This window comes from Myodes glareolus, chromosome 4 (assembly GCF_982192425.1).
Source record: "Myodes glareolus chromosome 4, mMyoGla1.1, whole genome shotgun sequence".
Taxonomy (NCBI): Eukaryota; Metazoa; Chordata; class Mammalia; order Rodentia; family Cricetidae; genus Myodes; species Myodes glareolus.
In genome coordinates, this window is record NC_142029.1 from 19,442,955 (window position 1) to 19,456,047 (window position 13,093).

At 41.9% G+C, this 13,093-nt stretch overlaps 1 protein-coding gene across 5 annotated transcripts in view; it reads right to left on the reverse strand.

Moving 5' to 3' along the window:
* Lrrc49 (leucine rich repeat containing 49) overlaps positions 1-13,093 on the reverse strand; it is a 102,099-nt gene that overhangs the window by 66,369 nt on the left and 22,637 nt on the right. For 4 of the 5 annotated variants that reach the window (XM_048423488.3, XM_048423490.3, XM_048423489.3 and 1 more), the window contains one exon: positions 10,433-10,576. In XM_048423488.3, coding sequence (XP_048279445.3) covers positions 10,433-10,576 — 144 coding nt within the window. Of the gene's footprint in view, positions 1-8,860; positions 9,077-10,432; positions 10,577-13,093 lie in introns of those variants that run through there. The other variant, XM_048423492.3, reaches the window with a different exon arrangement.

A 13,093-nucleotide genomic window follows, 5' to 3' on the forward strand; every position in this document is an offset into this window, starting at 1 on the left:
ATTTACAACACAAGCTAGATTTATATATATTTACATATAATGAATGTGTGTGTGTGTGTGTGTGTGTGTGTGTAACAAAAAATCTGACAAAAGTGTAGCCTGATATATGTGCCTCTAAGCCTCCTAGCAAAACTGTCTGGAAGACACAAACTCAACAAGTTTCACAGCATTCTGAGGATCCCAAACTACTAATTTCTACAGTCTGGTCTACAGAGCTAGTTCCAGGACAGGATCCAAAGCTACAGCAAAACCCTGTCTCAAAAACCTTAAAAAGAAAAAAAAAAGCAATTACTGAAAACTCAATAGTTAAGACTAAAAATCAGTTTAAACAAGAGGGGTTTTTTTTTGTATTTTTGTTTTTTCTTTTAAGAATCAATTTCAAGGTAGAAGTAGAGAAGTAATAAGAAAACAAAGATGTACTTGGGAGAAATTAGAATGACAGAAAATATTAAAGCAAGATTAAGGAATAAACAACATAATGAAAAGGCCTGAAGTTTAGTGTAAAGAGAAAACTGAAGGTGCTTTTTTATGAAAATGCAGATATAGAATGTTCCCATAGTTAATGAAAGACATGATTATGCAGATTCTGGAAACAAAAATATTAGGTTTGTTTATAAAAATTACCTTTATTTTCCAATCTATGAAGCAGTTAGAGAAAGTGAAGATGACAAAGCCGTGGTGGGGCAGCCTATCCCAGAGAGGGGTTAGCGGCAACTGAAGGAAGGCGGTCAGTTGTTCGCCCATTCTCTTCACACAACATTCTTATGCACTAAAAAGGGGATTATAAAACGCCCATGTACTAAAATTTCACAATTATCATAAAATAGGGGTCTAGGAGAAGGGCTGTGAGGGCAGAGGTAGACACGGAAGGGAAGAGTGGGCTAGAAAAGCTATTTGTAACTATCACTTACTTTGACAAACATGATGATTCAGGCTAGTGGGGAAACAGGTCTTTTCAATAAAACATGGCCAAGAAAATAGATATCCATATGTGGATAAAATGAACAATCACCAACTATGTTCAAGCACATAAAGAGTTAACTAAAAGGAGCTCACAGCTCTGAATGAAGAGAGAAAGCTGTAAACTTTCTAGAAGAAACACAGGATAACAGTCAGGACTCTGCAATGGGAAGAAGAGTCCTCAGACAGGACACAGAAGACACCAAGGACAGAGGAGGTCAAAGTATAGATGATGTCACCAAAACTGGAAGCATCCACAAACCAAATACTTTCTGAAAAAGTAAAAATGGCAAGTCATGGAAAATATACTCTCTGTAGACATACAGATATAGATACTGGGATAAAGAGATAGACAGACAGAGAGAGGCAGAGAGACAGACAAATAGCCATAGGAGACAGAGAGAGAGAGAGAGAGAGAGAGATCAAAAGGCTGAATCTAGAATATCACATGACTTTTAGTAACAACAGTCTAGACCAGTGCTTCATCACAGATGACAGATCAGATGCCTTCACCCATCAAGAAAATGCAAACCTAAAATGATGGGAATTGTTTGTGAACTATACAGATGCTCAGTACCAACTGTTTCTGATGAATTTAGCATTTTCAATAAAGTCAGACAGTTTCTGATAAATTCATACATTCACATGGCATTCCTTTGTTTCTACCTTGGAAAAATAGGGCTTTAGGCCCACTAAAATAAATAGATAAATAAAAATAACAAACCGGTTACCCATAGTGATTTTGTGTGGCCAAAAAAGATTGGAAAACGAGCAAGCAAATGTGACAACAGCTTTTCTCCAGTGGAATTCAATCCAGCAATTGACAAAATGATGACAAACACAACAAACTGATGGCCATCAAAACACAGCAAGTGCAGGGGAGAATCCATGTGTATATATCCATGTGTTACACAATGGCCTCATAGCTAACGACTACGCACACAGTAGAATCTAGATGTGTGCAGGGAAGAATCCATGTGTATACATTCACGTGCTACACAATGGCCTCATATCTAACGACTACGCACACATAGTAGAATCTAGATGTGTGCAGGGAAGAATCCATGTGTATACATTCACGTGCTACACAATGGCCTCATATCTAACGACTACGCACACATAGTAGAATCTAGATGTGTGCAGGCCACACCACCTAGGATTACATAAAGTCTATGAAGTCATTTCAACAACAAAATCACTTAATACTAAATTTCTAAGCATGCATCCCTGATATGACATGGTATGCAGCTGTACACACTTTTTGTAAAGTACAAATGTAGATAAAATCATCCAGAGACAGACATCAGAGTACCTCTAGAATAGGAACAGGACTGACTAGAAAAGGGATGCAGAAGAACTTTCTATAATAATAGAAACATTTCAGACACCATGATATGGTTGGCAGTTACATTAAAATAAAAACCCGCTGACTTATATAGCTAAGATTTTACTGCATCTAGATTATAACTCAACCAAGTCTGGAGGGAGGCGCTTGGCACTGTGGGAACATGGAGGAAGCAGTATGCTCTAGAGGCTCCTCTCCTGGCTACAAGAGCGGCCTCCAAGCAGTGACAACTCGCTCTGTGTATCTTTGTAATATGCAACAAATAAAGCAGAGCTGGGGAGAGTTCGGTGGGGAGGGGTGCTTGCCACCAAGTCTGATGGCCTGAGTTTGATCCCTGAGACCAGTTTGATGTTATGAGAGTTGCCTCTTGTCAAATTGTTCTTTGGCCCCCACACCCATGCTGGGATACAACTCCGTCTCCCCTACTAGCCCACAAAATAATAGAAAAAATAAATAAAGCAAAAATAAGAACTTTTGCCATGGCTCTTACTTTGAAAGTTCTTTACCCATTTCAGAGGGCTCAGTTGCTCCTCCTTCCCGCTTCACGGTTTGGCAGGGCACAGGTCGCCTCTGGGCCTAGCTCAGTGACAGCATAGAACACATCTCCATGAACATATGGCTGTGCTCCTTTTACTACATTTGGTTCTTAATTATAGGAGTAGAGGAAGTGCAGTCATTTTCAGCAAATCTCGTCTATTCCACTAACAGTGGCTAGGCTCCCAGTGCTCTAGTCCTGTCCCGTGGGGAGACTGAGTGATGCTCCATTTGTGCAGAGCACTCACCTGTCGCAATGGAGACTGTCTCAGTGTGGGCTTCTAAAGTTTCCTGGTCATTAGGGTATGCTCAGGTGCTTTTGGGAGAGCCAACACAAAAGGAATGCTGAGCTCTCAGCACGACTGACATGGGTTCATAAAGAAGGCACGGCTCCTTACAAACAAGTACAGTCTGAGAATTTGTATTTGAGCTGGAGAGCCTAGCTCAAAATGTCGCTTATGATTATTGAGCACAGTTGGGTTGAAGACCTGAGGATACAAACTCCTACAATATTGCTCAGGAAAGTTGCAAGGAATAAGGGGCACTAGCATATAATGATGAAAGGAACAACTTACCAGGAGGAAATAGTGATTTCAGTTCTATTTTCTAGAATATAACTTCAAAATATTGACCATATTCTAGACAAATATTGATGACATGCTAGGCAATATAACAAACTTCAAAAAACCAATCCATTTTTATTGGACACAAAGCAATTAAATTAGAAAAGACAGCTATAATAAAATGAACAAGAAAATTATATATTTCAAAAATTAAAAATATACTCCAGGGGCTGGGGAGGGGGCAGAAATACAGAGTGACCAAAATGAAAACAAGCAGGACAAGAATTGTCATTAGAATAAAGGAAACCAAAACAGCAAAGATTGCCCATTTAAAGTCAAAATCACCCAGCCAATTTCCCAATGAACTCTCACTAAATGCCTAAGGAAGGCATTATCTTTACCTCATATCTGGAGATTCTAAGTAGGAAGGCAAAGTGGGAAATCAAAGGATGTGCAACTAAGAGGCCCTCTGTAATCCCATCTCGGGCAGGCACAGCATCACAGAATGAGAACCAGAAGAGTAAGAGGAAAGGGATTGCAGGTCATCTCAAGTACTGTAGATATAAATATTACAAACAGCCTTAGCAAATGCCCTCAGGACTGTGCACAAATGATGGCCTAGAATATGTGAGCAAGATGCTAAAATGACCTAAGGATTTGGAAGATTAATTTGCAAGCGCCATGGATTTAAGAATCAAATCTAATATGACTTATGTAAGAGTTACAGAAAGTATTTTAATAAAATTCAATTATCATTAATAATATAAACTTAAAGCAAATAAAAAACAGAAGACAATTTCTTAGGCTGGAAAGAAGGTGAATTCTTGCTCTGTGAGCATGAGGACCAGAGTCTAGACCCTAGCCCGCAAGTAAGGAGCTGGAAGGCTGTGCACATCCATGTCTCCTGTCTCAAGGCAGTGCAGTGACTGTGCACATTCATATACAATGGCAGTGCTAAATGAAAGATGCTCCAAGTCCTTTCTGTGTACACATCTGGGCACTGTTCCCACACACTCACATGGATGTAACACTCAAATTTCTTCATATTGATAAATGATAGCTAATGAATATAGCTAGTGATACATTTTCTTTAAAACCGGGAATAATTCAAGAACCCACTTGTACTTCTGCTTTAGCTTTATGCTAAAGGTTCTTCTGGCTCAGCTGAACAGAGAGCCATCAAATTCAGTGCCTAGTAAGGACCCTTCACTTGACGGCACCTTCTACATGTTCTCACATGACAGAGGGCAGCAGGCTCCTCCAAGCCTCTCCTAGAAAAAGGAAGTCATTCCATTTGCCTACTTACTCCCTACCTCTCAAGCCCTTCACACTGGTGACAAGGTCTCAATAAAATGTTAGAGGGAGACAAACATTCAGACATACAGTGTATATATAACGGCTAGTAGGAAACTGCTATTGCTTGTTTAGAAAAAAGCAACAACCAAAAAAAAAGTGTAAATGATACGCCAATTTAGAAAATTTATGACATTACTAGAATAAGTGCTCAGAGCAAGGTTGTTATAGAAAAATCAATGAACCAAAATCAACAATGATTACGCATGCTACCAATAGTAAAAAATCAATTTCTTACCAAAAAATTTCACAATATTAACAAAAGATAAGATATATGGAAAGAAATCTGGCAAAAGCATATCAGCTATCCGTGAACTTTCAAGACAACCGACATAATAGTCTTGCATCTACCAGCTATCTAACGATTTCTGTGCTGCCTTTCACAGACAATTGTTGTGCTCTCCTCTCTTCTCCCACCCCAGCACTGCTTAGCTGCCTATAGTTATGTGTGTAGGATCATACTATCTCTCCTGTCTACTCTGCTATGTCTACTGCTGTCCTTGTTCAGCTCATGTCAGGGCAGTCATGTTAGTGAGACTTTATGGTGCAGCTTCTGACATTACTTACTGGAGACACAGTCTCACAGCAAACTCCCTACCCTCCAGCTCTTACAGCCTTTCAGTCCCTCTTCCACAGACAATAATCTAATTATAGTTTTTGAAAAAGAAGGCAAGAAAAAAACAGGAAGAAGGAGTTGATTTCTAATTGGTCAAGAAGTCAGTTTAGTGGCTGAGACCAGGGTATCTTCAGAGCAATATTTTTAGTGAGATAGAAAAGAACAGGTAAGAATGTGGTGGTTCTCAGAAGAGGCAGGTGTGGTCCTTGGGATGTTTTCATTTTCTGTAATGGGATCAAATGGACATGTGTGGAGCAGTCATGCTTCAGTATTAATTTGTTATTATAGACTAACAAAAGCATCTAAAAGTTCTATCTGTAGGAATGCTTTTACACATGTGCACAAAGAAATGGAATGTTACTTGTACCACCTGTAATAATGAAAAATTGCAAATAATACGACTGTCCAGTATGAATTATAACCATAAGACAGAACGCTATATTGCTACCAAAATTAGGGAACTAGAGCTAGAGGTACTAAAACGAATGACTCTCATGGTGTCAAATAGAGCGAAACAGAAGATATGCGCCATGAGATGGCTTCATGCACAGAACACTTAAAAGCATGCAAACCCATTACTACCTATCGTTTAGGAGTGGCTTAGTGGTTGAGTGCTAACTCCAAGTGTGTAAAGCCCAGTGCTGATCTCTACCACTGTAAACAAAAGGAGACGGAATCAGGTGTGTGTGAAAACAAGCAACACCAATCTCAAGACGGAGGCTACTTCCGTGAGAAGACAGTGGCAGGAGGGGAACCTAAAGTCCTGATCTGTACTTGAAAGGGTTTCATTTATTCCTCCGAGCGAGAGTTACCAATATTGGTGTATTATTTTCAGTAACTTTGGATGTTTTAAGTTTGTTGTTTTTTTTTTTTCTTGAAGCAGAGTCTCACTCTAGTTCATGCTGATTTGGAAGTCACCGTGAAGCCTAGGCTGGACTTGAACTCATGCTCAACCTCCTGCTTCTTCAGCCTCCTGACAGCTGGGAGAACAGGCCTGAGCATCACACCTAAGTTTTAATTTTTAAACAGGGACAATGATGTGGGATCCCTCTGTAAGCTTGAATATGTTTTATTACCATTGGTTAATAAAGAAGCTGTTTCAGCCAATGGCTTAGCAGAGTAAAGTCAAACAGGAAATCTGAACAGAGCTATAGAGAGAAAGTAGGCAGAGTCAAGGAGACGCCATGTAGCTGCAGAAGGAGAAAGACACTGCCGCTGGAACCTTTCCTGTAAGCCACAGCATTGTGGCAATACACAGATTAATACAAATGGGTTAATTTAAGATTTAAAGACTATCTAGAAATAAGCCTGGTCTGTTGGCCAGTGTTGTAATTAACATAGTTTCTATGTGATTATTCAGGTCTGGGCATCCAGGAAATGAATGAACAGTCTTCTCCTACAGGACAACACCATGGAAACTAAAAAGATATTTAGTTTGACAATGACCCAGTTTCCAAGACAGGACTGGCAAATAAACATGTGTCTTGACACTGAAACACGAGAGGTTTCTGTTCATGAGGATGAAGGATGTACCATGCTTCCTTTCCAGGGCTCAGGAGAAACACACTAACCTAAGTAAATTCTCAGAAATCAAGAAAGTAAGAGAGTTGTCAGTGACAGATCAACATTTTGGATGAATTTCAGGAAGCCGGAAGAACTTCCCAAGAGACCCCCTGAGAAAGAGGGCCTGCAGCTGGGAACCACAGGAGAGGTGCAGAGCCACACACAGTTCCCTTGGATGGGAGGCCATGCCATCGTCACACTCAGTCTGGACATGCAAAGATCAGGCCTGGGTGACATGAAGGAAGCACATACGGTAAGTGTGTAATTTAACATCTGCCTGCTCATCAGCAGTTCCTGAACCAACACTAACCCTATCCCACCTGGCGCATTCACACAGCCAGCAGGGCCAAAGCAGCTGAAGAAGTCTCCAGTAGCAGCTCCAGGCCTGTCCTCTCAGAGGCAGGTAGAGCAGGTGGGGCAGGGGAGTGGTGCTTCCTTTAGGAAGAGGGTTAGTAATAGCAGCAACAAACGGGGGTGGGGCATGACAGGAAGGGCAGCTCACCCCACACAAAAGGAAACAAAGTCCTTCTACCCAACAAAGTAAAATCGTTCTTATTTCAGTAACTACCACGTGACAGTTTCCCCTCCATTCATCCTGAGGGGATGGGTGCTCCGTGTGTCCAACTTAAGAAGTTACACAATCCAGTGATCAACTGGGAAGGAGACAGACAGACAGACACTCCTTCCTCCACCCCTTAAGGCTAAAGAAGGGCTCAAACACCCAAGCCATCATCCAATGGAAGCTTTTATTTTAAAGTTACTAGTTGCAGGGCTCGGGTCCTTCTGTGTCAGATCAAGGTTTAGTTCTGAGCACCCACACCAGGCAGCTCACAACCACCTGTAACTCCTACTTCAGAGATGCCAAATCTCTGCACCCACACTTAAAAATCATAAAAAACAATAAATCTTTGGGGGGGGTGTTCAAGACAGGGTTTCTCTGTAGCTTTGGAGCTTGTCCTGGAACTCGCTCTGTAGTTCAGGCTGGCCTCGAACTCACATTGATCTGCCTGCCTCTGCCTCCTGAGTGCTGGGGTTAAGGGTGTGTGCCACCGCCACCCAGCTAAAATAATAAATCTTAATAATCACTAGTTATTAAATAGAAAAAAAAGTCAAATGTGGTGGAGGACATCTGTAATCTGCTACCTGGAAAGTGGAGGCAGGGATCAGCCCTTGGTTACAGAAGGAATTAAAGCCAGCATGGGCCCCCATGGGACCCTGTCTCACCCCAAATCTCCCACTCCTTCCCCAGAAAAAGAGTAAGGTGGTGACTGAACATAAAAGCAGGAAAAGATGAAGGAAAAAATGTAATCTCATATTTAAAAGTCTTTTTGGACTTTTTAAGCAAAGGTTTATGCCAGACATGGGAGCTCACAACTTTAATCCCAGCATTTAGCAGGCACAGGCAGAACTATATAAGAAGGCCTTGTCTGGAGAGGGAAAGACAGAGACAGACAGAGATGTGGGGAGAAAGAGAGAGGGAGAGAGAGAGAGAGAGAAAAAGAGAGAGAAAGAGAGAGAGAGAAAGAGAGAAGGGGGGAGGGAGTACTTTAGAAACGATTGGAACTTAAGATTTGAACCACACCCTTATCTATCTACCCTTACATGTACATTCAACTTCCTGCATTACCTGCACTATACTTATCACTACTAAAGTTACATGAACGATACTGTTGTTTTTTTAAAGTTTCATGGATGGATACAATTTCCTTTCCCAGAGATGCTGCTGCTGTCTCAGCTGCCATAGTGATGAACAGAGACCACACTCACAGGCAATCGGTGAGTTAGAGCAGAGACCACACTCACTGGCAGTCCGTGAGTTCCTGGCTGAGCAGCATGTGCTTTCCCAGGGAAAGCTAGACTCCAGGTGGGAACATGCCAGGGGAGCAGATGGCTGCCCTCAACTAGCAGAACTCTTTGAATGCTTACCAGCCCCAGTGTCCCGAGGATAGTCCTGACTGAGCAGCTTGTGAGGATTCAGCAACACAGCAAAGTAATCCAGCCTGGAAGCTCTGAAAACAAATAGCCCGTCTCCACCATTCTGTCCAACCTGGGGAGGACTTGACGTGATTCAGAAATTGCGCAATAAATCCATGTCTTAGAAAAGGTTCAGGAAGTCTCCTCCCCTCCCTGAAGACATGGGTGTTAGCTGCCTTAGATTTTCTGGGAAAATGAAAGTGAAACCAATTCATACAACGGAGCGCCATCTGTCCCCAACATCTGCATGCCACAGAGAACACACTGTACTCTTTCCTAAGGAAGGGGTCCCATTAGGGTGTGCCTTGTGTGCCTTTAAAAGCTCATGACAGACACCGGAGAGCCCAAAGGCAGCTTTTCGACGGTGTGAAAACAAAGGGGACTTTAAAATGATGATGATGCCAAGTCCACTAGGTTGCTATCTTCTCATAAAACTGAAGATGTGTTTCTAGTACCTTCCACCTTTGTATCAATACATAAGGCCTCCACATGAGACTACTATTTAGTTACCTGCGTCCAGCAAAACCATCAAGTCCTCCTACAGGGGTAGAAGTAAGGGTAGCCACCCTATGGGTGCTGGGAACTGAACCCAGATCCTGACGCCACAGAGGAGCCTAAGTTCTCACCGTGAAGCGAGGAGGAGAGATCACATTGTTTTAAGCCCTGTTATTATTCTGCCAACACAGCACCACAGTCAAGCCCACCCTAAGGCTCCAACCCTCTGTACAGCTCCTCATGTTGTGGTGACCCCAACCATAAATTATTTCGTTGCTACTTCAAAACTATAATCTTGCAGCTGTTATGAGTCGTGATGTAAACATCTGTGTTTTCTGATGGTCTTAGGCATCTTCTGTGAAAGGGCCATTCGATCCAAGAATGACTTCTCTAGTCGTCTGAGAGCTCAAGTCTTGTCCCCACAATATGTCTCTCCCGCTCTGCTCGCACACTGGTCTAAGCTGTCGCTGTGCCCTCTTTTAGAGTCAGCAAGCCAAAAGAGATGCAAATGACAACCGAGCCCAATTACTTCACTTTTAGACAAATCTGCAATGAGCCCCAGACAATTCCAGTGTTTCACCCAGGGTCACACAGCTGATTCGAGGTGAAGCTGAGACCCGAGCGAGGCCTCTGCGGTCCTAAGCAGTATACCCTTTTCATCAAGAGGCCTCCTTAAAACCGCCAGAGGACAATCAGCTGGACCTCTACGTCCCCTCTCTGTGCCCCTCCTTCTGGGCACAGCTGTCGCTCACCCATAGCCTCCCGACAGAAGGGATGACGAGCAGTGGTCACGTCCACCAGATGGTTCATTTAGAGGTAACACTGAGACCATTTGGAATTTATATTTATATTTTAAAACAGAAACCACTTTTCTTTCCAGATCAACATATTACAAAGCTCCATAGTTATGGTCACAATTCAAATCCAGAAAAACAAAACCTAGGTCACTTCCGATTCTGGCGTTCCACACTCGATACTGAACTACCATCAGTCACAGAAGAGGGCACACTTGCAGCCTGCACTACTCACCACAGAAGTGATCTGATTGTGTCGAAGGTTAAGTTCAGTTAGAGAATCCAGACCGTTGAGATTGTCAACGTGACTCAAGAGGTTCCTGGCAAGGTTTAAAACTCTCAAATCACACAAATGATTGACATTTTCAATCTTGGTTATCTGGAATACAAAGGTGGGGGAAGAGCATGATTGGCATACGCATGTAATAAACTCCAAAGATAAAACATTCAAGTCCCCAGATTTTGTGACAAGTTTATACCAAGACATTTACAGTCCATTTAAGGGTCTCAAAGCAAGTCCTATGAAGTCATTTAACTTGTAAAAGTTAGCCAAGGATCCTTTGACCATTTGACCATAATGAACATATCGAGTAAATTTTCTCAAATAACCAATGAGTCCCTTTGGAGCAGCTCTACAGCTGCCAGGTCCCACATCTACACACTACCTGTCACACAGAAACTGACTCTGGCCCCGAGGCACGTACTCACAGTGCTTTGACAAGGCAAATCAAGCCTCTCAGAGCAAAAGCAAAGGACAGGACTGACCTGCACCTGCCAGGATCTTGAGGGCAGTGAAGAGTCCAAATGGACAGATGGAAGGGACTAGGAGCCCCTGTGGGCGGAAAAGATGTACTCTGGAACATTAGTGCTTAGGCCAGGAGGCAATGCTCAGTCAGGGTGCAATGTGGTAGGTACTGCCCACAGAACAAAAGACCTTAGGTTGTGGAAGCCACATAGGCACATAAGCACAGGGCCAGAGCAGATCAGCCTCAATGCTCAGGAAGTAAGGCAAGAGCAGCACTATGTTAAAGCCCCTTTATTACTCAGCCAACATAGTTCAAAGGTTGAGTGTCTCCAACACAGGAGCTGGGAAGGGTAGTCATCAACCTCTTCATAGGACTTCCTTAAGAAACCATGAGTTGGTCAATGTGCCACTTTTCATTAAGGGGATACATCTCAGGAGCTGGGAAGATCCTCAGGGTTGAGAGAGTTTGCTGCTCTTGCAGAGGACCAGAATTCAGTTCTTAGTATCCACATGGAAACTCACAACTACCTGTAACTCCAGCACCAAGGGATCCAATTTTCTCTTCATGGCACCTGTGTACATACACATGTATGTGTGCACATACATGCACACAAATCTCTTTTTTTAAGAATAGATTTCATGGGCTGGAGAGATGGCTCAGAGGTTAAGAGCACTGGCTGCTCTTCCAGAGGACCTGAGTTCAATTCCCAGCAACCACATGGTGGCTCACAGTCATCTGTAATGATATCTAGTGCCCTCTTCTGGCCTGCAGGCATTCATGCAGGCAGAACATTATATACGTAATAAATAAATCTTTAAAAAAAAGAATAGATTTTACCATCTGTAAATATGAACCTGCTCATTTACATCGCTATAACAATTTTATTTTTTTTAAAAAAATCTAACATTTCAAAGCAAATGTTTGCTAAAAGACTCTTTTTAGATTCACAATACAGTTTCCACACTGTTGTCTGGACTCTCTGCAACCAGCAAACACCACCTGGATTCTTTCTGGGCTTAGGAAGACACACATACAATGGTATATTATAAATTGGAAAACATATGACAGTAACCTGTGGTTCTGTTTAAATTTTGTTCCAAGGTTTCTCATCTAATTGATTTTAAGTGAAATTAAATTATATAAAAATTTAAAGAGAAACAACAAGGTTATGGAAACATATAGATGGCAGAACTGTACAAGAAGATATAGAGTAAGGCATCTGACAATAAGTATATGATGTAATTTGAAATATATAGACTTAATAAAATTGCAACAAGTCCCCATAGAAAGGTTTGTTTCCCAGGGAGTAGGTATTGGGAGGTGCCATGAGTATTAAGTGAGGCCTAGAGAAAGGCCATTAGGTCACTGGGATGTACTCCTGAGTGTATTATGGGACCTCAACCTCCCCTCTTCTTCTGTTTCTTGGTTCAAGATGTAATGCTCTTTTCAGCAATTCCTCCAATGTAGCCACCTGACTTTGGATTTGAACCTTTGTGAGCAAAGTTGTGCCTTTCTTCCTGCTCAAGTGCTTCCTGCAGGCAGTTTGCTTTAATGAACTAAGGAGACAAAGGCACATGCACAGCAGCTCTTCTTCCTGCACACATTCCTGAAAATTCCTTTCAGAAAACCCTGCTTCTCCAATTCTTCATAGACCCATGGGGTCTGAAACTAGATCCTCTGCATTTTTCTGTTGCTTTGACTTTGGAAATATTGTTAGTTCTCATATATATATATATTATATATATATTATATCACATATATAATATATATGATATATCATATATAGAGTATTTTGCCTATATGTTTGTATATGTACCACATGTGTGCTTAGTGCTGCTGGAAATCAGAAGAGGATATTGGATCCCCTAGAACTGCAGTCACAGATAGTCATGAGCCACCAAGTGGGTGCTGAGAATTAAGACCAGGTCCTCTGCAAGAGCAATATATGGTTTTAACCATTGAGCAATCTCTCCAACCCCATTAATCTATAAAACTGGAAATATACCACTAGGGATTTTGTTTAGATTCTTAAAACTCCATAAATCACAGCAACTGGTGGAATAAAGTCAGTTATTCTCTGATGTGGAATTCTCCTCTGTATGCTGTGAATACCATTGGATAATGAATAAATCTGCTTTGGCCTACAGCAG